Source organism: Podarcis melisellensis (assembly GCF_964234715.1).
Source record: "Podarcis melisellensis genome assembly, chromosome: 3".
NCBI classification, from domain to species: Eukaryota; Metazoa; Chordata; class Lepidosauria; order Squamata; family Lacertidae; genus Podarcis; species Podarcis melisellensis.
Genome location: NC_138530.1, coordinates 45,625,817 through 45,649,753, shown reverse-complemented (window position 1 = coordinate 45,649,753; position 23,937 = coordinate 45,625,817). Strand labels below are relative to the sequence as shown.

The following is a 23,937-nucleotide window of genomic DNA, read 5'->3' as shown; positions in this document are numbered from 1 at the left end:
TGCCAACAGAGCACCATTTTATTTGACCTTGTTTTGCAAGGAACTGTTTGCAATCAAGCATTTAAGCATTTTCATGCCCATGTTAGGTTCCAACAAACATGCACCAAGAAAGAGCTGAAGATACAAGGGTTGTGGGCAGACCAGCATGTATTCCATGATAGCACAGTAACACTGTAAATTAGGATGCAGAAACTACGCAACTTGAAGGTTGGCTTCAGAATTTCTGGGTGATGCTTGGTGCACCTCAAACAAAATGCAGCAAACCTTATTACTAGCAGGTCAATATTTCACTAGTCTTAACCAGAAAAATGAAGCCTCACTAGTGGTTTCCAAGATCATTAACATTTTCAAGATTCTTCTACAATCCTGAATATTTGAAACTCACTTTCCTTTGAGTTTGCTTTTGATTTTGGAGTTGTGCTGCTTCAAAAGCTAGAGGGGAAACCTCAAACCACACACATGTCTACAACCAGATCTAATCAGACAAGGTGATCGGGTCAGTTTCACAACCTGGCTAGAAAACTTGTTGGTGTGACCTACTCTGCTTGATAGTCTTGTTGAAACGTTCCTTTTTAACCAGGCCTTTGGCTGATCTGATTGACCTCCTATGCCCTTTTAAAATGTGAGGGGTTTTTTTGGGGGGGTGTTATTGGGTTGTTGCTTTTCTTTTCATTATATATTTTGTGGTTTTACTGTATATTCTGATTTTATTCTGTGAAAAGTCCTGAGACCTGCGGGTATAGGGATTTTCTGCTATAAGGAAAAAAGATGGATAAAGCAATGGGAAAATATGAGAGGATTACCATTGGCTTGTGACATTGTCTGGGCCCCTATAAAATGCATGAATGAGGTACAGCAACTATATATTAAAAGCCTCCTGTGAAAGCACTTTGATTATAAGCAAAATATAAATGTTTTGAGCAAAAATAGTGCTATAACCATCCGCTCATGTTCCTTCCCACATTTTCAACTGCAAAGTTATGGAGTGGTGTAACACAAAGCTAGCAACATAACTGTATAAACGCAAACCACAGTAAAGATTACTTAGATTAGAAGTGTTTAAGAGCACTTTTAATTCATTTTAATTCAGATTATTTTACTTATCAAAGCAAAACTTATGTACAAATCTATATACTGTACCAACATTGACATTCATGCTGTACTCAAACATCCCTCACTAAATACAAATATTACATCACAGACAGCTTCTAAGTCAGCTGCTCCATCGCACGTTACAGAACTTCTCTTCCTTTGTATTTAAAATTTTAAAAATTACTTGTTTTCTGCTATTGTTCTGCAGTGACTAAATGAAAGTCCCCTTTGCAAGAAATGACCGAGAATCAAATTTCTGCAGAGCATACCCGTTTTAGTACAGACATTGTGTATCTTTTTGTAAGGTACAAATGGGAGATTGCATAGGCAGGATATGCAGTACTGAATTCCGAGAACTGACACTATTTTTAAAGTGTTTGTCTAGGAGGATTTTGCTTTTAGTCTCACAAAAATATTACGGGGCTTACCAGAACAGGGAGAATGGGTGTCAATCTTGAAAGATTGCAAGTGGTAGAATTAAAATTTTCTTAGCTCTCTAGAAATTGAGAGAGAAGTTTTGGCTACATGGTAAAGAGCCAACAGCAGGCTTGAGCAAAGCATTTCAAGCTAGCAGCACTTCACTCTAAAGGCCCCTTCAGTGGACACGCATAACAGGAATTGAGGGACTCTGGAGTACAGTTAACCCAGTCTTGTCTCCTCACAGAGAAGGCAACAGTGATATGGAGAAACAGAAAATTAAGTGGGAGGAAAGGAAGCAAGTGCAAAAATAAAACAAAATGTGATTAAAGAATGCTGGTCTCCCCTGGGTGCCAAGGGGCTTATTTTAGTAAAAATTTACTGGCCATTTCAGCTACTGTTAACAGAAATCAAAACACAGAAAATCTTTTAACAGCACCTGGTCCTTCAGATACAAACAAACGTTAAAAATATGACCACCAGCTATTTTTGAGCAACACTGCAAGGTTTCCATATCACCTGACTTAGTAAGTGCAGTTTGATGTAAATCAAGAGTCTCTGAATAGACAAAATAATAAAAGTTCATAACAAATGATGGTTCAAGAGATGTACAAAGATAAACACACTGAACAGTGGAAGGATGAACATAATTTACATGTTTAAAGTTAGGTACTTCATACTTAAATATTTTCTCCAATGACTAACCTTTCCTACCTTAAATATTCAAGTTGGTATTATATCCCCCCCCTTAGAACAGTTTGTATAAAGATTGATTTTGTTTTTCCCAATGTCAAATGAATGGTTGCTTCCACCACTAAGTAGAAAAGCCTTCGTTAACTTCTCTGTTGTAATAAAGCTTTGAAATTCTGCAGTTCTCGTATACTTGTGGAAAGCCTGTGATGCAGCAGAAAAAAAGATTGAGATTAAAAAGATTGCACATTGTAATCAATCTCAAGTTAGAAACACTAAACTCCCTAGTTTGAGAGTCTTTGCCTTGAGGGCACTGGAAATTAATTCATTCCTTGCAGTCCAGTACCTTTTTCATGACACAATGACCGGCAATATTACCTCACAGTGTTCTTTCAAAAAAAGTTCATTTCACCAAAAATGCTGAAGAAAAAAGTAACTTCCTTATTACTTTTTCACCTGAAATGTTTGTGTGAATCAATACTTTGATATAAAACAGGATTAGTGTCCTGTGCAACTGAAGATGAAGTCCAGAACACTGGAACTTCTATTCTCAGTGCGGAAACCGCAGTTCTCATGTACGTGACTAATATATATTTAGTATCTTGATCAAAATAAAAATGTTCTTTTTGAAAACGTATTAGGAGAGACCTTTGTAAAAGTGTGGTTGCTGTGGATTCAACCCTAGCAGCTGTTTGAAATATTTGTAGATTTTTTTAAGCAAACCTGAACCATTTCCTATTCCATGTACTCTTCAGCAATCATCAGGTCAACCATCAACATGTGCTGCTTCATGTAACTTAATGAAGCTATACTACTATTAAAATGAATGGGAAAGTGAAATTATGACCCCAATATAACTGGGGTCCCAGCAACTGCTCTATTTTTTTAAAAAAATATTTATTAAAGATTTTCTTAATACAATAGAAAAAACAAACAAAATAACATATAATTTTTCAATAACCACATTTTCTTCACTTCTTTGGACTTCCTCGCATCTCTCGTTCCTGCGTTCCAAGTTTTTCGAGCTTTACCCAGCAATTTATCACCTTGTTTCAATTCTTATATTATAATTTTCCAGTATTGTGTCCCTAATTTTAGATAATTTTACCCAAACCTTAAAAGCTTAATTTTAGCATAATATTTATCCAAAATTTATCTTTTCTTATATTTTCATTTATCTTCATATTCCTTTTAACTAGCTTAATGGTGCCCTATTGTTAATAATCTTACATCTTTCTTAACATTCAACTGCTCTAAATGGGGAAGAAAAAATGAGGGCAATATTCAAATATACCTATCTGCAATCAGAGTGGACTTCTGCTTGTGCAACAGTAGTTCCTGTTCTCCCCCAAATATGCTTTAGCAGGTTGAGGAAGGGAAGGAAGAATTCTGCTTGCTTAAATTTTGCGCAACATTATTGGTATCTGGCCTGTATCACACATTTTTGCTTGTTTTTTAGGTTGTAGCACTTAGAGCACTGGTGTTTTTTTATAACTCCCCCCTTACATTCTTGTGTGTAGAAAAAAAAACCTAATTACAAAGCACTGAAGAGGTCCATTGGACCCCAGGAGTAATTTGACTTTAGGGGGTTTATTCTGCTCCAAATTATCTTTATGTTGACACTTTTACAATGTAAACTTGTAACACTGATATCTCATTTGTAATGTCCTTTGGTAAACAGATCCCCCCCTGCTGCATTCAGCTATTGGAATACTTTGGACCCCTTCCATCATTCACTATGAGCCTAATATTTCACCTAGATGTTTCATCTGTTAATGTTTTCTCTTCTGTTATAAGCCCAATGTTTAATGTTGAACTGGAGTTATTCTGAAATCAAGTTACAGCTTTATTTTAAGCTAGGATTTTAAGGGTTTCTGTTGGATCCCAGTAGCAGATTGATATGGGGGGGGGGGATGGTGCAGAAGAATTAAAATACATAGCCTATAACTACATAGCTATAAAATAATTAAGTGTAAAAATATAACTTGCCTTCCAAATGCATTTAGAAGAGCAACTATTTCTTGTCGTGTCAGTTGAAAACCTTTTGATGGGCTATTTTCAGGAAGATTTTTTATTTCCTTTTCCGAGAATAAGATCTTCAAAGCAGTTCCTAAACCTTGAGTCTAAAAGAACACAGTAAAACAGCAAGAATACAGAACCCCCTAGTCCCAAACCCCCAGCTGATAACAGAAAGGTTTTATATAGCTTGGACACATGATTATCATGCAGCAATTAAAGCCTTTCTGCCACCAACCTTACACAAAGTAATACATGCAGTCTCCTGGACCTTCACCATTTTATTTTCAGTTCATATTAATAAGCTCATTCTCAATAAAACCCTGTTTTCCAGCTTTTTCCATTATTCTTGATGAATATATAACTGCAATACAAAGAATACAAGTCTCGACAAGGTATGATTTATATTTTATAATTACTAAAAATATTCCTATCATTGTCAGACTATGTACTGTACTCAAAACAACAACAAAGTACAGTTTATGCAGCTGGAATTCAAGGCACAAGTCTTTGTATAAACAAGACTGAAATTATGTGAGTGCATACTAAGGCTAATAAATATGGGCTTTGTAGTGACACGCACCACTGTGCTGATATGAACCAGCCACAAAAGGCAGAGTCCCAACCCCAGGGTTCTGGGCCTGTTGCAAGGCAAGATCCCCAAACTCCTGGCATCAGAAGAATGTGCCAGAAGGTTTTGCATGGGAGACCATTTCACAGCCCCAGAGCATGTTAGCTCACAAAAAAATCACATACCTGCAATTTGCCCCATAACCTGCACTTATCACATCCAACACAGTCCATTATGCGGGATATGTTCTTGAAATGTAACCTGAATTCTTCCTACCAATAAAAACAAAACATAATTTTTAAAGATACAATAAAAAGTGTGGATTCGCCCCTCAACCCCCATCCATGTGTATGAATTCATCTTCTCTTTTCAGTACTAACCACCAGGTGGTGTTAAATCTGCACTGGTGCTCTCACTAGCTCAAAGTGCAGTTCACAAACCCCCTTCTAACCAAGGCCTGCAAACTTGTTACTGTACTTTCTACACTAACCACTATCAGCTCTGAAAAGGAAAAGGTTAATTTGCACATGAAAGGTTAGGAGACTATAAAGCCAGCTGGGAACTCCAAACCCTCTAATCATGGCTAGGATAGGGCAGTATTACATAACCATACCAGTTATAATAGGAAATATTCTGATTTGCTTTAATAATAAACCATGTTTAATACAGTGGTACCTCGGTTTAAGAACAATTTGGTTTACAAACTCCGCAAAACCAGAAATAGTGTCTTGGTTTGAGAACTTTACCTCGGTCTAAAGAACGGAATCCAAACGGTGGAAGGGTACCGGTGGCGGGAGACCTCATTAGGGAAAGCACACCTCGGTTTAAGAACAGTTTTGGTCTAAGAATGGACTTCCGGAAGGGATTAAGTTTGTAAACCGAGGTACCACTGTACTATTTTGCAGAACAGCAACATATTAAGGTAAATGAAAGAACCATTGTATGTAAGCTCCAAATGTAATGTGATGGTGCTAAAATTAGGCAAGTGAATACCATGGGCTAGTCTAAAATAAAAAACAAAAAACCAACAGGGCGCGTTCAATGATGCAGCCCATTAGCAAAAATGTACCAGAGTTTTATGGTCAGTGGAGTATCCAGCATGTTTCTAGTAATTTGCTTAAGTGTTTCATAAATGCGTGAGAATTTAGAAGTAGGTTATGGTTTGCTGAGGAGTCTTACTCAAATGAAATTAGAGAAGTTCTCATGCTGAAGCCACAGTCAAGACCAAGCAGTTCTCTATTCTGAATCATATTCTAACCAAACCAATTTCATCTGTCCCCAAAACACCTATAGACTTCCCCCCCCGAAAAAGATTAATGCCTAGTTTTTAAGACTTTTTGCCTTGTTTTCATAGCTTATGTAAACATTTCACTGGCATTATTGTATTTACCTTTAAAGATTTTGCCCCTTTTTTGTCTCCAGCAAACATGGATTTTTCATCAAAGTGCATAGGGAACGACCTAAGTGAATGAAATATGTCAATGATCAAAAATAATCTAAAAACTCTCAGTCTACTGCTTAGAATGAAGTGAAGGGGATCTACGTTGTACAATTTCTCAATAATATCTCAGTGGCAAATCATAAGTCACAGCACAGGATGGCAGAACACTTGACTTAGTCAGAAGACAGTGTTAAGGCACATGTGATTTGAGACTGAGTCAGATCTTCCTTTACATGCCCTCCACAGCAGGGGTGGAGCCTGAAAGGCACATTCCCTCATGAAGAACCTCTCAGGGGCCACGGAAATGCATATGACTCTTATGCATACTAAAGTCAGGCCTTTCTACACACAAATCTCCCTCTATCCAGGCAAACAAAATACATTTCAGCACAGTTCAAAAACACATTCCAGCCAAGCAAAAGCACTTGAGGAGGGCATGGAACAGGACTGGTGAAGAGAGTGGTCTGGGAAAGGAGGTGCTTTGAGTGAGCAGAAGACAACTTGCAGCAAGGGAATCAGGGAGTGCCAGTTGACAGAGAGTATTAAAGAAGAAACAGAAACAGCAGGGGGAGACAAGGATACGTCCAAAGGCAGGCTTGGCAAAGACCTCTCTGCCCCACCTCCTGCAATAGTCCTGGTTCCCTTCCTGAATTTTCAAGCTTTTACTTGTAGAGCTATAAAAGATGGGTATGGGCAGGATTCTATTCAATTGTTCACCCTGCAGTAAACTTGCTCACGTCTTCCAGTGTTGGGTCAATGGATACAAAGGCACTGGAATAATTGACAAACCTGAGACCCTTTATTTTTAAACTGTATAAAAAAGTTCAGAATTTCATTTTATTCATGTTTCAGATAATTAAATAACTTTATACATAATAGGTGACTTATATTTATGTTCCAGCAATGCTGCAAGGAATTTTGTCTGCTTAGATCTCATGAGTGCAAAACTACTGGCTAAGAGACTGAAGGAAGAAGTGGGACAGGAAATAGGCCAAATTCAAAAGGCTACATGCTCCCCCTCCCCAATTTTGTACACACAAGGGAAACTTCCTCTTGTCCACCGTAACTGTGACAAAAGCTAAGTGGAGGGTTTTTTCCCATTTTCCAGTGCTTGCTTTTCATTTCGGAAAGGTTAAGAAATGTTCCTGTTATATTTTACACTCCAGATATCCCTTTGATGCAATTTCTTGTAGTTTCTTTTCATCCAATATTGTTCAAGCAGCTGTATCTAGTTGCACATTAAATTTGGGGATGGGAAGGCACACTTACTTTGTGTCCCTGAAGATTTCTAACAAGAGGGACTTTGTCTCTGAATCCTCTTGGGAATTTCCAGTGTAAAGATCTACAATCGAACGCTCGAAGTACGATGCGACTTTGGACAATGCGCGTAGTTCCACCAAATATAAGAAATATAAATTTTTTAGCCTTCTTGGACCTTCACTTTTTGTTTCACTGGAGTCAAAGCGATGGATAAATTCTTTGACATTGGATCCCCAACGAGGTCTCCCCCAAGTTTCTAATAAGAGAAAAACAATTTTGGACAAACTGAATTATGCTTGCACAGAGATAACAATTAACTTCCCACAATAATGGAGATGATCACAGTATTAAAAATATAAAATACCTTCAAGTAGATAATTTGCACAAAGATGTATGTTGATACTAGCATGAAGTCCAGAAATGAGCTTATAGAATACACGTTTCTCAAGACAGAGACCTAGGTAGAATAAGCATTGTTAAAAAGTGAACTCATGAAAGCATGACTCACAGGCCTGCATTTCTGCTAAGTAATTGGTTACAGTGAGCCTTGGGCTAACATCCCCCCACTCTTCGAGCTCATAAGGAAGCTTTCGAGTTGGATTGTAAACAAACCACAATTGCCTATGGCCATAATAAAGGCATGATTTCCAAACTCAACTATTCCTCAATAACCAGGCCCACAAGTTTGGACATCAAAGTGTGATTTGTTTAAAATGGGAAATGGTTCTCTCCTTTTCACTGTGTACCAGAGGAAGAAGGGAGAAGCCAAACTTGAGGATCATTGTGATTCATTTGTGTAGTAGAAATTTCTCACTGTGTCTGAACTAGGTGGGATCTGAATGTGCAGAAGTGGCATGGAGGGTGTGGGAAAGACGAAACTGGTGAAAGGCACTAATGGATAGCATATTTGAGCATATTATGAGATGAGAGGTAAGCTTGAGAAATAATCTGTTCCGAATACTTTTATAAACACTTTATTTTAATGAGAACTATTCAATTTGAGCTCTTACAGTTTCCAAAAGGTGTAAGAGCACAGTTCCTACCTCCAGTTTAAGTGACCCTGCAGTGTTTGCTGTACAGATGCATTACAATCTATCGGAGGTAAAAATCAGAAAGTAATGTGGAACCTTAAAGATTAACAAGCTAACTGTAGCATGAACTTTCATGGGCTACAGCATTTTTATCTCTAGCCGATGAAAGTTCATTTCACAGTAAGTTCATTAGTCTCCAAAGGTACTACAGGACTCTCTAGCAGCTAGAGAGTCTTGTAGTATCTTTGGAGACTAATGAACTTACTGTGAAATGAACTTTCATAGCTGCATAGCTGGACTAACATAGCTATCCTCTATTTTGGAGGTATAGAAATGCTAATGAACAAGGTACTTTGCTCACCTTCTAGCCATGTATAGAAAGATTCTCCTGCAAGCACAGAAATAAATTCACATTAGTAGCTTCAACAAAATTCCAGATTTTTAAAACACACTAGACAGAAACCAAAACACAGGGCATATGATTTAAGGAAAACCTGAATCTGTTAAAGACTTGATTCTCCATCTGTCACCTTCACACAATTTAAATTGTGAAGCATTGATTTTTCTATTTTGAGGGGCAAGTTTCAACATCATACATCAGAATAGCACCATTTTTGCAAGTACCGCCCCCCCCCCAAAAAAAGGATGGACAAGTATTTGTGTTCCAAATCCTAAGTCTTGTTCTGTATGTTTTTATTCTCTTTCTCCCTCCCTGTCCACTTTTTGCTCCCTCACCCTCTATTGTAATTCAGCAACAGTATTCAGTATTGAGGTATTTTAAAGATGTACTGTATTTTTCCATCTATAAGATGCCCCCATATATAAGACGCCCCCTATTTTTGGGGTCTCCAATTTAAGAAAATTTAAGAGCCTAGGACTTGCCGATCAGGAAGGTCAGCGGTTCGAATTCCCGCAACGGGGTGAGCTCCCGTTGCTCGGTTCCTGCTCCCACCAACCTAGCAGTTTGAAAGCACGTCAAAGTGCAAGTAGATAAATAGGTACCGCTCCGGCGGGAAGGTAAACGGCGTTTCTGTGTGCTGCTCTGGTTCGCCAGAAGCAGCTTAGTCATGCTGGCCACATGACCCGGAAGCTGTACGCCGGCTCCGTCGGCCAATAAAGCGAGATGAGCGCCGCAACCCCAGAGTCGGCCACGACTGGACCTAATGGTCCCTTTACCTTTACCTTATCCATATATAAGATGCCCCAAAATTTTTGACATTATTTTAAAGGTGGGTAAACCTAGTCTTAAACATGGAAAAATACTGTATATCCAGCATACTGAATGTATTTAGTTGACATTAAGGGTAAAAGTGAACTTGTAAAGAATATTATGAAGACTCACCATCATCCTCTCCTGAAAAAAAAAAAAGAAAGTTGCAGAAGATGAGAACAATTTATTCCCCTCTTATGTCTCTACCGAAAATCAAACACACGTCTGTTATTTTTAAAACATATAAACTTCTTGATTTGTGATTCACCCCATCAGTTATTTAGTTCAGGCACAAATATATATGTACTAAAATAATGATCTTACACTGTACAACACAGATAAACATTTAAATGCAATATAGAGAATCAACAAACTCAAATAATGCTGCAGCATTTGCTAATTTTACTGATATTTTGAAAAGCAATTCTACATTTCTCAGTTGTACAGGGATCTCAGCTTCATACATTTTTTTCCCTTTTTTCCCAAATTGTAGCTTTGCTTTCTTATTCCTGGCAAATAGTTTCAAATAAAAGTTGCATTTCATCCGTTATTTAAGGGGAAATGTAATTACAACCAGAACAAATTATTTTTTGGAACCAGCATTGCTGATGGATGCACAAGTGACATACATAGCTCATGGTGCCTTTTGAAAAGTATAGTTAAGGTGCTAGCAGCATCCCGTCTTGGAGAGATAGCCATAATTATCAATGCTGTGGTGCCATCAAAGCTAATTTACTTTTGTGAGTTGTATGTCAGTTCTGGTAACTTCATGTGATGCAGAATGAAGTGGCCAGATTGTTAACTGGTATGGAATACTGTAAATATATTGTTGCAGTGTTTCAGGACCCAATTCAAAGTGCTGAACTGACCTCTTTAGTCCTTCTGTGCGCCCCCTCATCTGCAGATATTAGGTAGGTGGCTACCAAAGAGATTGTGTCATCCACACAGACATTTGGCCTGTTTTTTCCCCCACTGCTATCTTTTAGACAGGCTCTGAATGGCATTGAGTCTACTGTTTTTCTCTTGCCGCTTGCATGTTATTTTACCGTCTGTAGTTTTTGCTGGTGTCTTTATTTCATATATTACACTTTAGAGGGCATTATTACCAATATGCGGATGACACACAACTCTGTTTCCCCTTGTCCACTCAAGCAGGAGGAGCAGTGGGCGTGCTGAATCAGAAGCTCAATCCAGTCAGGAGAGTAATAGTTATATAAGCAACAGTGGAGTAATAGTTGTATTGAATATTGGCCCATTAACATTTTATTGTATATAGCCTAGAGGCAGTGGCTATAGACAACTAATACATTTAACTAGTAAATGTAGCATTAATGATGATGATTTGTTTTGCAAGCCACCTTGAGGGTACTTATCAAATGCAAGATATGCATCTTATGAATATATAAACAAACTCTAATGCTTGGGGGTGAGGAAGGAACATTAGCAAGTCTAATTAAGTGGGCCATCTCCATTCATTAAATCCTTGCTGGTTTCCTAAATGGCATGGCTGTATTGAACCTTCAAAACCATTCTTATAATTACAAAGTATTTAGTGACCCACCCTTGCTGGGTGCCAGAGGGTTTAGTGGACGATACACTGATCGTGGCCTAAAGGAAAAGAGATTAGAAATATGTTTTTGTAATCCAAAAAATCTCAAATGTTTCAAAATAAATTCTGCCCGCCCTTCCCAGTTACTTGAAGCAATTTTCTTCATAGATACTGTTCCATACTCTCCATGCAGAGGGCCCTTTGTATCCAGTGTAACGCTCTGGATTCAGCAGCAAATCCACATACTGAGCATCAGGAGATCTCTCATCTAAAGAAAAAATACAGATGTTAATTATGCATTAATTGTGTAATTGTGTGTGCATTTACACACACACACACACACACACACACACACATATATACAGGAAGACAAAACAGTTTGGCTAATGCAAAAAGTCAAATGCATTATTACTACTGATCACATTACATAGATGCTTGTACAGATGGCAAATTGCCCCACCTTATTTACATCTTGCCCTTTATTATTTACACTTGGAACAGGAGACTTATTTAGACAAAGTAAAATGCTTCAGCAGGTAGCCTACTGCTACTTCCCTCTTCATTATTTGCAAAATGCTGGGAAACTAGATAGAATAGTAGTACCAAGTTACTCATTACTTACATTACAAACATGCACAATTACACATGTGAGTACAGTATTTTATTAAAGGAGCCTAATTTCCAGTTATGGGGAACACATTTTAACTTTCTTAATTTGTTTATGTAATACTAATTATAACCACATAAAAAGGAGAAAACCCAGATATAGAAGACAAGGCAGCTGTATACATGGGCTTATAATTGGTTCTAGAATGTATATTTATTGTAAGAGCTGTTTTCAGCACTTTTGATGTTGAGTGTCCTTCATCCTCTCTCCTCTCTTTGACTTTGAATGCAACATTTTGTTAGGGCTTGTGCTTTGTTTTTGCAACTTGAGGCCTTTGGACGCTAGCTGATCCAACACTTTCCAAGCACAATACTAGGGTACGGGTCAGATGATCTTGCAATCGTAGGTTGGTAGATTATAAATAAGAAGAGATTCAGCTCTCTCTCGCCTTTAGAAAAAATTAGTGAATAAGTGCCCCATTCTCTGTTTCCCATATAATGTTCACAGTGACTTTCAATTATGTCCAAATTGGTAAATAATGATCAGTGTTTGCGCTCCAAATCACAATCAGAAGTCATGGTTTGAAGAGGGTTTCTTATCCTGGCTTAGTTTTCTTATTTAAATTAAGCCTATTCTGGTTTAAAATTATTAACAGTATTTGAAGATTTGGACTGTATAAGTGGGACTTGCAACCAAATGTGGAAATGTAGAGGATGATGCCTATTCAGGATTCCAGCCAGCCAAGCCATCTTCAAGGATACTCCATATGCTTGTCCCTCACATCTGGATTTCTGTGTCATCATTTCCACCATCCTTAAGTCACCATTTCATTGCCACCGAATGTGCTCCGTCCACAGTGGACTATCTTTTGTTTTTTCTTCTCCCAGAAATATTTCTGCTTCTGAAAAGAGTTCGGTTCTTTGGATCCTGCTGATACCATTCCTCTTGTTCACAGGTGGTACTGTCTTGGCTATATCAGGATCCACAATTGGAGGTGTTGATCTTTAATAGGTTTACTCTTCACAGCAAACTATGTTTAGTGCTAAAACTAAGGGAAGGGGATTGCATGACCCCATGGTTCCTTTTGGTTTGGAAGATCAGAATTGAAGCTGTTTTTTAAGAGCAATGTATAAATATTTTGGCACACTTTCTCTTTTGTGAAGTACATTAAGATGATTTTCAATTGACTTAGCTACACATTGCCTTATAAAATATAGTTCAAAAGAATGAACAAATTTACCATCCAGTTCACAAAAATGGTCCTGTGAATCATCATATCTGGCCCAGTCAATGAAAGCCTCTTTACTTTGGTTGCTGTGGAAAGAAGCAAAAATAGACTAGTGGTAAATGGACATAATATAGTCTCATTTCTCATTTTTATGTTTTCCCATCACTTTTAAAAACAGAGATTGCTACCAACATCGTCCCAAAAGGACCTTCAAGACAGCTCATAAAAATGAAAAGCGTTTTTTTAGATAAAAGTAATCTTATGAAACTAACATTGACTACATGAAACTGTCGTAAGGGCATAAAGTGCAACTAATTTCTCATAAAGTAACACGACAAGTAATCAACTGCCAAGCTTTCATACAGCACTAGTTTATAATTAACACTAGAATTGTATATTCAGCCCAGATACATAGCACTAGTTTATTTAGATAGCTATCCTTGAGACCATCATGCTAACAAACATGTTTATATGCTGCTGTATCACTTTTTAATCCTTACTCTTTATCCAGCATTAGCACACAGAACTTGGTTGAAAGAAAACGGAGGAAAAGTTCAGCACAGTGTGCAAGTGAATTTCAAAATTAATGCCTATGTACAGTACTACCAGCAGAGAAACAGTTCTGAAAACTAGGCGTCAATATCTGGAACAGCTTGCTTCCTCCGTTTGTATTCATCATGTTAGTCTTTTTAGTTTAACTGATAAAAGTATGTTTGGACAACAGCTACAAATAAATATGTTTTGTGTAAGTGAAATCTAACACTGGCATGTTCTCTTTACCACAGAACTTACAAGAATAGTATGTATGGAGAAAAGCCCCAAAAGAGCTAAATATATCAAGCCTTGCCACTCCAGTTAACAATGAAAAAAGGCTTACCTTAATGTACTATTAATTGCTCCTAGTTTGTTAGCTTGTTCACAGTCTTCGAGTTCTTTGGTATGGTTTGCTTTCTTTGAATACTGCAAGGCAGAGTATATGATATTTAAAATCACCAACGAATATATTTTTCATTTTAAATCTTACGGCATTTGCCTGTCACTTACTCAATGCAGCCATGACTGACAAGTGAGGTAACACCTCACAAGCATTAAATGCACTTAATATTTCCAAGTATTACCATTCTCTGGACCAGAGACAGAAGCTTCTATTCTTATGCACATTTATGGTACTGCAGGCCATAAATTCTACTATCACTAATTTTTATTTATATATGCATATCTGGGATTTAAGTATGCATTAAGGAGAAGTATTTTCAGTGTTTGCTTAACATTTCCCCCCCAAGGCAATTTTACAAGTGATTGTTTAACAGGAAGCTACATTATAAAAGCCTCCTGACCAGCTGCCCATGCTACCAGGTTTGGCCCACTTAGCTTCTGCTCACCTTGGAAAACAAGGTTGGGAGGGGGGGAGCCCAGAGAGCCTCATCAACTGTATCCATGGCAAGGAAACACAGTGGGACTTCCTAGCACTGCTGCAGCTTCAATTCTGTCTCATAGGAGGGGGGGAAATGCACTCCTATACAAACAGCACCTAGAATGCACCATCATGCTTCACCACTGGGTAAACATAGCACAATGCTATGTTAGCTGCTAAAGTAGCAGGAGTGGATAGCTATCACTTGTATCTGAGGCAAATGCAACATGCCAGTCAGATGTTTTCCTAGTGCAGTGGGGGGCAGAAAAGTCCATAATTTTTATTTCAGAAGAGCTTACTCACTTTGTTAGCACTCCCAGCTTTAATTCCAACTGGTACTTTACTCTAGAAGAAGCAAACAAGTTGCATGATTATTCAACCTTTTCATTCTCAACACTGACTAGTTCTAAAGATTGCTAAATCAATGAGCCACACCAGCAAGAAACTGTTTGAGCATCAATACTCCACGCTGGGATACAGTTCCATTTCATTTATGATTTGACCATTTTTGCTATGGGTACCCTATGCACATTTACTAGTAAGCAAGCTCATTGGAAAAAGTTCAGTGGAACTTCTCTATGAAAAGCTTAGGATGAGTTAGCATTTAAATCAGAACTGTTCATAATATGATGGCCAAAAATCTAAACACTCTTTAAGCCCCTGTCGTATTACTGTCATTAATAGTACTGAAATATAGTACCCTTTAAGCTCCTAAGTTATCTTATCTGCTATTTAAACTGAACTAGAGTTGCCTATCTTTACACAAAACTAAAATTTCACTAGCAAAGTAGCTTTCCAACAGCAGTCAATGCAGTGCCAATAAAAGCTGTCAAACTTCCTGCAACTCTAAAGTATGTTAACCCCCACTCCCATCAACACAGAATCATATCAGTGTTATGCAAACTCTTGCAAAAATGGCAGTAACTAAAGTTCCATATTATTCTGTTCAACAAAGGCAATACTATTCTGGTTTCCTCCTTTTTTTGCAAACATACCTCGGGACAAGGCTCTACATGGCAATCTCTGATAGAACAATGGCCATCGTCAGCCCAAAAAGGACATGGTCTCTTCAGATTAACCTTAAAACCAAGAAACATATACATACTGTCAGTCAATTAATTTTGAACTAAATAGGGAAACTTCCCTTCAATAGAATAAGCTGTCTTATTAAAAAAAGTGAAAAATTAGGGCGCTGCAAACAAATATCTAGAGTTTTCTTTTATTTGGCTGACTTAAAAATATGAGCCAGCTACAAGCATGGGGTGGGGGTGCCCACACAAGCAATTTCTGAAGCTTTCTTCTGGGAATAATTTGATTTGATTTGATTTGATTTTACTGCATTAACAACATCTCAATATCACAGCACAAAATACAGTCCAGTGCTTTTTTGTGCCTTCTCCTCTGGCCTCACATGAATGATCAGTACAAAATGTGATTGATGTTACTTGACCTATTTTGTAAAAGTTCTTGATCAGAGAAGTTGCTGGACCTGAATACTGCAAGTTACTCAATTCATCAAAGGGGGAAGTGGGAAGCTGCAGTGATGTGCCAATAAAGCTTTACAAACAGTTAAATAAAATGGGCTGAAAGAACAAAACAATCCTATCCATTGTCTTTTGAAAATTCTTATGTACCTATTGCTAAGAAAGAACTAATATTATACTTTTTAACACTGCTAAATCTTCTAATTTTTTCAAGGTAATGAAAATAGAGACACCCATAATCGAATAATTTATGTCTTGCAGTGAATATATATATATATAGTTGCATGAACCTATGTTGAAAATGTTCCTTATTGCTTGTGCATTGTTTTATTGATGTGCAAGAGATTTGTTTGTGCAATTTAATTGTGATATATTTAATATAAAAAAGATTCAGCCAAAGATTTCCACAGAATAACCTCACAAGTGTTGTTTGCAATCAAGCAGATCCAGCACATCCAGATTAAACAGGAATCACACGTCTTCCAGGAAGCTTAAGCTTTAAAATGCAAGCCCCCACTTCAAGTTACATCAGCAGTATTAATGGTATCAGTGCAAAGGAAGACAGTTTCCAAGATCAAATATTCTTAATCCTCTTTCAACCATAGCACAAGGACTTATCTAACATACAATTGCAGCCACAGCTGATATGCACCACTTAGATATTCTTTAAAAGATTACAGCATTACTTAAATCAAACCTGGTCTGTTGGCATCTTACATTTAAAATAGTTCATTTCTATTCCACACTTTGATAATCTGAAAAGTTTCAGTTTCCTTTAATATACACAGGCCTCAAGTTTTGCAAAAAAGTGAGCTACAGCTGCTACAGTGCACGTATCCCACATGCAAGTTCAGAAAGTTTAGAATATTGATTCAAATTTTTAATTAGGACAAATCCTTCCCAATTAAACCTAAACTACTTATAAATGTGTAGAGTTCACACAGTAATCCAACAAATGACTCATATAGCTTATGCAACATTTTAATCAACTGCTACTGGATACAAAAAATGTCATAAGCAAGATAAAGAAGTTAACATATTTTTAGTCGAATTGAAGTAATACATAGTACACTTTTGGGGGTGAGATGGGGTCAAAGAGGAAATTGTTTTTAGCAACAGGCAACTGGGGAGAAGCATTACATTTTCTAATAGGCACCTTCCGACTAAGCCAGTTGTTCATAATGACTACACAGCTACTATTAAAAACACAGGGTTGGATCCAGAGAGACATGACCCCTATTTGTGTGCTAGGGCTTTCTGGATCCCACCAATGATCCTTGTAATAAAATGAGATGGGACTCAGAGGCCTACAAGGGATGGTGAAAGATGGATAGAATTCAGGGAACTTGCCCTGCACAAGAGGAAGTCCCTTTTTAAAACACTTGCAAAAATAAAATAAATAAAAATGGTTATCTTTGGCTATTCTGTAAGTGGGAAGAGGACAGGTGGAACAAAAGATTATATATGAAGATGCAGTGAACAATAAAACAGAAAATCCTAAGTGTTAACAAAGTTTCTAGCACAATTGCCAATGAAGTTGGTAGCTGGACTACAGAATACTTTACAAAGGTATTTTTCTTTTATTTTTTTAAAAAAAATATTTTAAAATATTACAGATTTTCATGAACTACAAAAGAACATACAATATCTTTTGTTGTTGTTATTGTTCAAATTATAAAGTCTTTTGGTTACGTTCAATGTAGGACAATATGGTATCCGGAGGTAGAGGGAGGGATTAGAGGGGAGAGGGTGGATGATAAACTTACAACTATTTTGATACAGCACTGTATGAAACAGAAATGGCCACATTAAATGTTATAACCTTCAGTTATACAGCTTATCAAGAGCAAATTCCAAAACCATCAGGTGTAGACTGTATCTGCTTCACATTCACAGAAGACAGCTTTTATCTAACATTAGTTTACTTTCACTATAGTACATCTTGGATCAAGCAATGCCGAAGGACGTTAGCTACATTTGGTCATCATTGTTTGCTCAAGTACCTGATAAGGTTTTCATTTAATTCTTCAGGTACTGTTTTTAACCAATTCCATTAAGAAAAAAAAGGCTAACCAATTTATCTGAAGCTAATTCCAGGTTCTAAAGACAGCAGTTACATCAAAATGAGGGTGTTTTTTTCCAAAAACTACATATGGAGTTTATGTTTTGTGATTGTAAAAGGTTTTAATTAATTTCAATTTTGTATTTTTATATTGTTGTGACCTATTCTGGGACCTTATGGTGATGGGCAGGTAAAAAATCCAATGATGGCATATAGTGCTTCAGAGTACAGTACTGCTCTTCCAACCCACAGTGTATTTCCTTTTCACACTAATTTGAAGCTTTGAAGTAGGTTTCATTTTTAGTACAGTTTTACTATAACCTCTGTATTTCTTTTACTTCGTAGGAGAACAGAGAAAGAAAAATCGATTTCACTAAGCCAGTGTTTCTCAAGCGATAAGCCAGGACCACCAGTGGGACTTAATCCTCTTTCCACTGCCAATGCAGTGCATCCTTCCTTACCCACCCCATCCCTGATCATACTGTAGCCTTTTGGTTGGATGGATGCCAATTCCCTGCATACTGAGTAAAGGTGACTGTGGGACAGAAGCTGGGAGCAGAAGGAGGAAAACAGAAAGAGAGAGATGAGAGGGTCTTGCGTCCCATAGGAATTTAAAAAGCGATAAAGCATTATTTAAAAAATAGAACAAAGTGGTAAGAGGGGGGAAAGAGTTACGAGAAGAAAGTTGTTAAAGGAGGGAGAAGTAAATGTAAAAGAGCAGGGATGAAAGAAACTAACACTTTCGGGCTAGGTTAAGAAGGAAAAGAGAAAAGGTGACAGCAGATAGAGTAAACATACATTAAAGAGAAATGCCGGGGTGGATATAAAATAAAAAGCCTTCCCCATTTAGAGCCTTGTATTGGCAAATAACCCCCAGAATGAATTATGAAACTCCTTTCCACAAGAAAACTACTATGGGATAGAATTTCGTAATTTCCAAAGAGAGGTTAGGTATTGTAATGGTTCTAGGGGTTGCTCGTGCGTAAGTTGTCGCCACTCCTGGCTAGGTTACCTGGGTGAATCCTTTCTGTCTGGACAGCCTCTCACCCGTGGCTGTCTCAATCGCTGGCAGAATCCGTCAGTGGGGGTTTCTTGAACTTCTTCCAGCAAAGAAGTTCTTTGACGCCTAGTCTCCTCCTACTCTCCCTGCACGGAAGTCTTCTGCGCAGGGAGGGTGTGGGCAGCGGAGGACCCGTGCTCTCCCCGCTGGTCTCGGGCGAGGAGTCCTGGAGCCCCCTCGCCGATTCCCCCTTCTGCCCCCCTTCTCCACTGGTGCTACGCTGATTTTCTTCCCCAGCAGATGGGCTGCCTGCCTCCCTACTGGGATCCTCTCCGGCATCCCTCTGGAGCCTTCCCTCCGCCTCTGGCTCCGATGGCAGTTCCCTGACAGGTATCAACAGAAAATATCACCACTAGTTTGTAAATGATGGGCCTCAGTAGTTTTCAGTTCACTCACATGGACCAAGGAGCAGAGAGTCTGAGAATGTCTGCACTAAACTACATAGTAATAGGCCGTTTTTTACTCTACCTTATAGTATCTGAAATAGTCCCGTTCTAGAAGTTTCTGTATTTGGGGGAAGATCTTAACATTGTTGAAGTCGTCAATGCTTTCTATGTCGCATAAGCAGTCATCAAGCACTCCTGATAACTAGAAAAACAAAACAAAAAGACTAAATAGCAATATCACTTATAGCTACAAGTTTTTGATTGAGCAAGAAGACAATTAGAGAAAAATCATCATAAATAGCAATGCAAATGGCATTTGCTTGACGGAATTTACATGAAACCCACACACATATGGGCAAGGTAACACTTTTTTTAAACTTATAGCAAAACAAGCATTTGCGTTTGTGATACACAATCTATGCACATTTCATGTGACTCTCTGTGTGGAAATATCACCTGTGCAGTAGTGGTGTGGTGTGTGGGGTAAGTCTTCAGTACCGGTAGCTTATTCTTGAGTGCAATGGGACAAAGCTGGCAGACTTATTAATAGTATGCAGAGTACATTTACCATCCTTCCTTAATCTATCTAAAATAATGATAGAATTTGCTTTCATTAACTTCGATTTTAATTAAATTCTGTGCAGGGAATCCTTTATCATTCTTTAGCAGAATGTTAAATTAGACAATAAGCACCCCCTATGTTTTGTTTGCAGTGTGCCATTGGAATTCAGCAATCGTTTTCAGTTGCCCAGTTTGCACATAATACCAAGTCAAATTATGGGAGCAAACATGCAAGCTCCAACATAAGACAATGGCTGCTTTGGTCCTGCTGCTGTGAGCCATGTGATGGTTTGGCATGTTGTGTCGCATTGTGTATGAACCCAAGCTTCTGGTTTATCATGCTCTAGTTTAGGCACACCATGAGCTGTAGTCAATGTTTGTTCTATGGCTTACATCTCACATTTTAGCTCACAGCAGCAGGACTGGAGGAGGAGAAAAGCAGCCAAGCTTCTCTGGACACCTGAAAATTTGCAATTACCCATAGTTTGGCTTAGCGTTATGTGAAAACCAGGTCATTGTATAAACAGGTTATCATTGTCAGTATTCAACACTATATTTTAAGAATGCACTGCATTTCCTTAGAGGGCGACCAAAAACCCATGCAATATTTATTTATTATGAAAGTGAAAAAATTCAAAGCATTGTGAAACTGAAAGGAGCTTCCTCCCATCATATAAGACTGCTGAGATTGGAAGTGTACTTGAATTATATTCACTTTGGGAATTCTTTTCATTAAATCTGATGGATACGTTTATATTCAGAATTTCAGTCTAAGCATTAGAACTATTCATTTTATTTCTATAGCTGCCAATACTAAAAAGCAGCAGTGCATTTTTCAAGGAGGTCAGAACAGTATATATTATAACTTGTAAGCTACAAAAACATATACACTTACGATTAAGTCTCATTTAACTCCTAGCCTATAAAGCTTAAACCTATAAAAGAGGATTCTATAAGGAGGCCAACAATTATTCATGCTTTTTATATTGCTTTTAAGATGAGAATAATATTTCAAAATAAAACTTTATTTTTTTAATTATACATAAAAAATCCACTTTACTTTCCCCCCCTAAGAGAACTATATTAAAGATACTGTACATGAAATGAAGTCCAGTTTTAAGTCTTGTATTTTAAAAAAATAAATCAAGCACATTTAAAATACTGGTGATCTAACACTGGTTATCCTTATTAGTAATATTATAATACAAAGTGCAATAAAATAATTAAATCAAATGTTATATCAGGTAAACAGCAAAATGACAAAGAAAGTTGCTTGGAAAATTTCTCCTGTTCTTGTACGTAGGCATGCAAAATAGTCAGTAGTAATCCCAGGATGTGAGCAAGTTACACGGAAATAGTACAGTGGTACCTCGGGTTACATATGCTTCAGGTTACATACACTTCAGGTTACAGACTCTGCTAACCCAGAAACAGTGCTTCAGGTTAAGAACTTTGCTTCAGGATAAGAACAGAAATCGTGCTCCGGCGGCGCGGCAGCAGCAGGAGGCCCCAATAGCTAAAGTGGTGATTAAGAACAGTTCCACGTTAAGTACAGACCTCCGGAACAAATTAAGTACTTAACCCGAGGTACCACTGTATCTCCCATAAGAATGGGAATATTTAAAATGAATTACCATCATCTCCACTAATCACATGAATAATGTTTGGAGGGAAAGTGAGACTATGCTCTGTAATAAAAGTTTTCCATTTCCAGTGTGAATGCCTTTGGCATCCGTATCAGGAGGCTGAATGACTGGACATCTAGAAGTTAGGAGTACGCGTCACTGCCCAAGAACTTCAAATCCATGCCACTTTGTGAACAGACAGGACATAACAACTTGAAATTGGCTCCTGGAATATTTCTTTTTCCCAGACCTGCTCATTTTGTGGACAATCTGAGGTACAATTTAAGGATCATCTGGAAGGGCAACCGATAAGAAGGAGCAGTGCACATCTTCAAAACCAGAAGTGGCACTTAACTATTACAAGGAAAACCAAAAGGACATTTCAGCTATAGAATGTTGTTTTACAGGGAGGGAGTGGAAAGAAAATGGGCTGACAACATTTAAGTTAAATATTGTGGTCTGAAATACTACAGAGTATGGTTATGCAACGTCAAACGCTGTAATAACAACAAACATCATAATCAAGCAAGAAGCACGTATTACTCTCATACCCAAATCTGAAGAGTAGACCAAATCCACAATTAATTTAACAGTTGTTTGCTTCTGATCTTCTAGTGCAGGTATACTCTACACAATTGATACCATTCAACCTTTTGTATAATTTCAAAGAAAACCAAACTGAAATATTGTTTCCTATGACAAATCAACCTAGAGCTTGCATGTAACTCTTAACAGTAAGGGGGGGGGGAATATGCCAGTTATGCAAAGCATTCCTTCTCATGCTAGGAAAAATTTCCATCTAATTTACCTTGAAATACACTATAAAGACCACTTAGCTTCTTCCTGCTAGCAAAAACATCTCTATACACATGTTCTTTCCCCGATATAATATAATCCCATTTGACACACTCTTGGCTCAATTACAAATTAGCATCAAACATCTGCCAAGCTAAGGCAGAGCAAACACAACTGATCGCATCTCCCCAAGGAAGACCTCAACTGTATCTTACTGACGAAAGGAAGGATTTGGAAACCCCTATTAAAGATGCTGCTGCTGTCTCCAATTCACTAAAGCTGCTTGCATCTCTACTCTCACAGCTAAAAAGAGGAGCCACTGAACAGGCAGGATCAGGCCCACACCTGCTGGAAGGCCGTCCAGAGAATTGGACATACTAATAAACGCTTCATAAAGCACCCGGAATTTTCTCAGCGCTGTAAAAAGAGCACAATCCTTGCGTCCAGGGTCACAGTCTACTAAACAGGAAGGAGGGAAGAGAAAATCAAGCCATGGGATACCTAAGGATGGGGCCAAGTTGACCTCCCCCTTGCCCTGGCAATCTTCCTGAGAGGTGGGGAAAGGGTGCAGCCCTCGAGTGGCCCTATATTTCGGAGGCCAGAGAGCGCATCCCTTCAGCTCTGCCGTTCCAGATGCAGTCCATCAGGGGTAGCCAACATGGTGCCCTCCGAACGTGGGGCTGCAATGCCCGCCGGCTCTAGCCAGCATGGCCAACCGTCAGGAGGGACGATGGGAGTTGTAGTCCGGCCACATCTGGAGGGCAACACGGTGGCAACCCCTGCTATGGAGGCACGGAAAGCGTTAGCTGACAAGCCCACGGGCAGACTCCGACCCAGCCACCCAGCCGTCGCCGCCTCTCGCTCCCCTTCTCACCTGGGCCTCTGCCGCGCACCAGAGGCAGCCCACGGTGGCCGCCGCCAGCAGGAGCTGCGCCGCCGCCTCCGCTGCAGTTCTCCGGGCAACTCTGCTGATGCTCATGCTGCAGAACCCTCTCCCCGCTCGCCCCGGGGCGGAGGGCGCCCCTCGCCGCCGCCTCAGGGCAGCCCGGAGCACCGGAGGATGCCTCCCTTCCCCGCGAGGTTGCCACCGACGCTGGGAAAGAGGAGCTTGCCGGGCGGGCGAGCGGACAGGCGGCCGGCCGGATGCGCCGCGCTCACCTCAGCCTCCTCAGCGCTCGCTCTGCTGCTGCCGCTGCTCTTCCTCCTCCTATTCCTCGCAGCCCCCACGCCGCTCTTGTTGTGCACGGGGAAGGAGGGAGGGAGAGCGCACGCCCCAGCTAGACACTTTCCCTTTTGCCACAGGAGCAGGGGCTACAGCGGAGGCTGCCCTCTCGGCTGCCGCGCAAAGCGTTTCGGGAAGTGTAGTGCGACGCCGTCACCCTTCGCTCTTGCATTTCTCTTGCCTCAGAGGCGGGCGGCGAAAGGGGAGGGACGAAGG

General features: G+C 39.0%; 1 protein-coding gene across 1 annotated transcript; it reads right to left on the bottom strand.

Annotated features, from left to right (window-relative positions):
• Positions 1-1,049: 1,049 nt before the first annotated feature.
• Positions 1,050-23,915, bottom strand: ERO1B (endoplasmic reticulum oxidoreductase 1 beta). Its single transcript, XM_081906897.1, has 16 exons — positions 23,374-23,915; positions 19,601-19,720; positions 15,522-15,605; positions 14,830-14,871; positions 13,990-14,072; positions 13,125-13,198; positions 11,425-11,545; positions 11,290-11,336; positions 9,861-9,872; positions 8,880-8,906; positions 7,852-7,944; positions 7,497-7,743; positions 6,177-6,246; positions 4,972-5,058; positions 4,189-4,322; positions 1,050-2,403 (listed from the first exon to the last, which is right to left on the bottom strand). Exons 1-16 carry the CDS (start codon positions 23,476-23,478, stop codon positions 2,343-2,345), a joined length of 1,407 nt encoding a protein of 468 aa, XP_081763023.1. The 5' UTR covers positions 23,479-23,915; the 3' UTR covers positions 1,050-2,342.
• Positions 23,916-23,937: the final 22 nt, after the last annotated feature.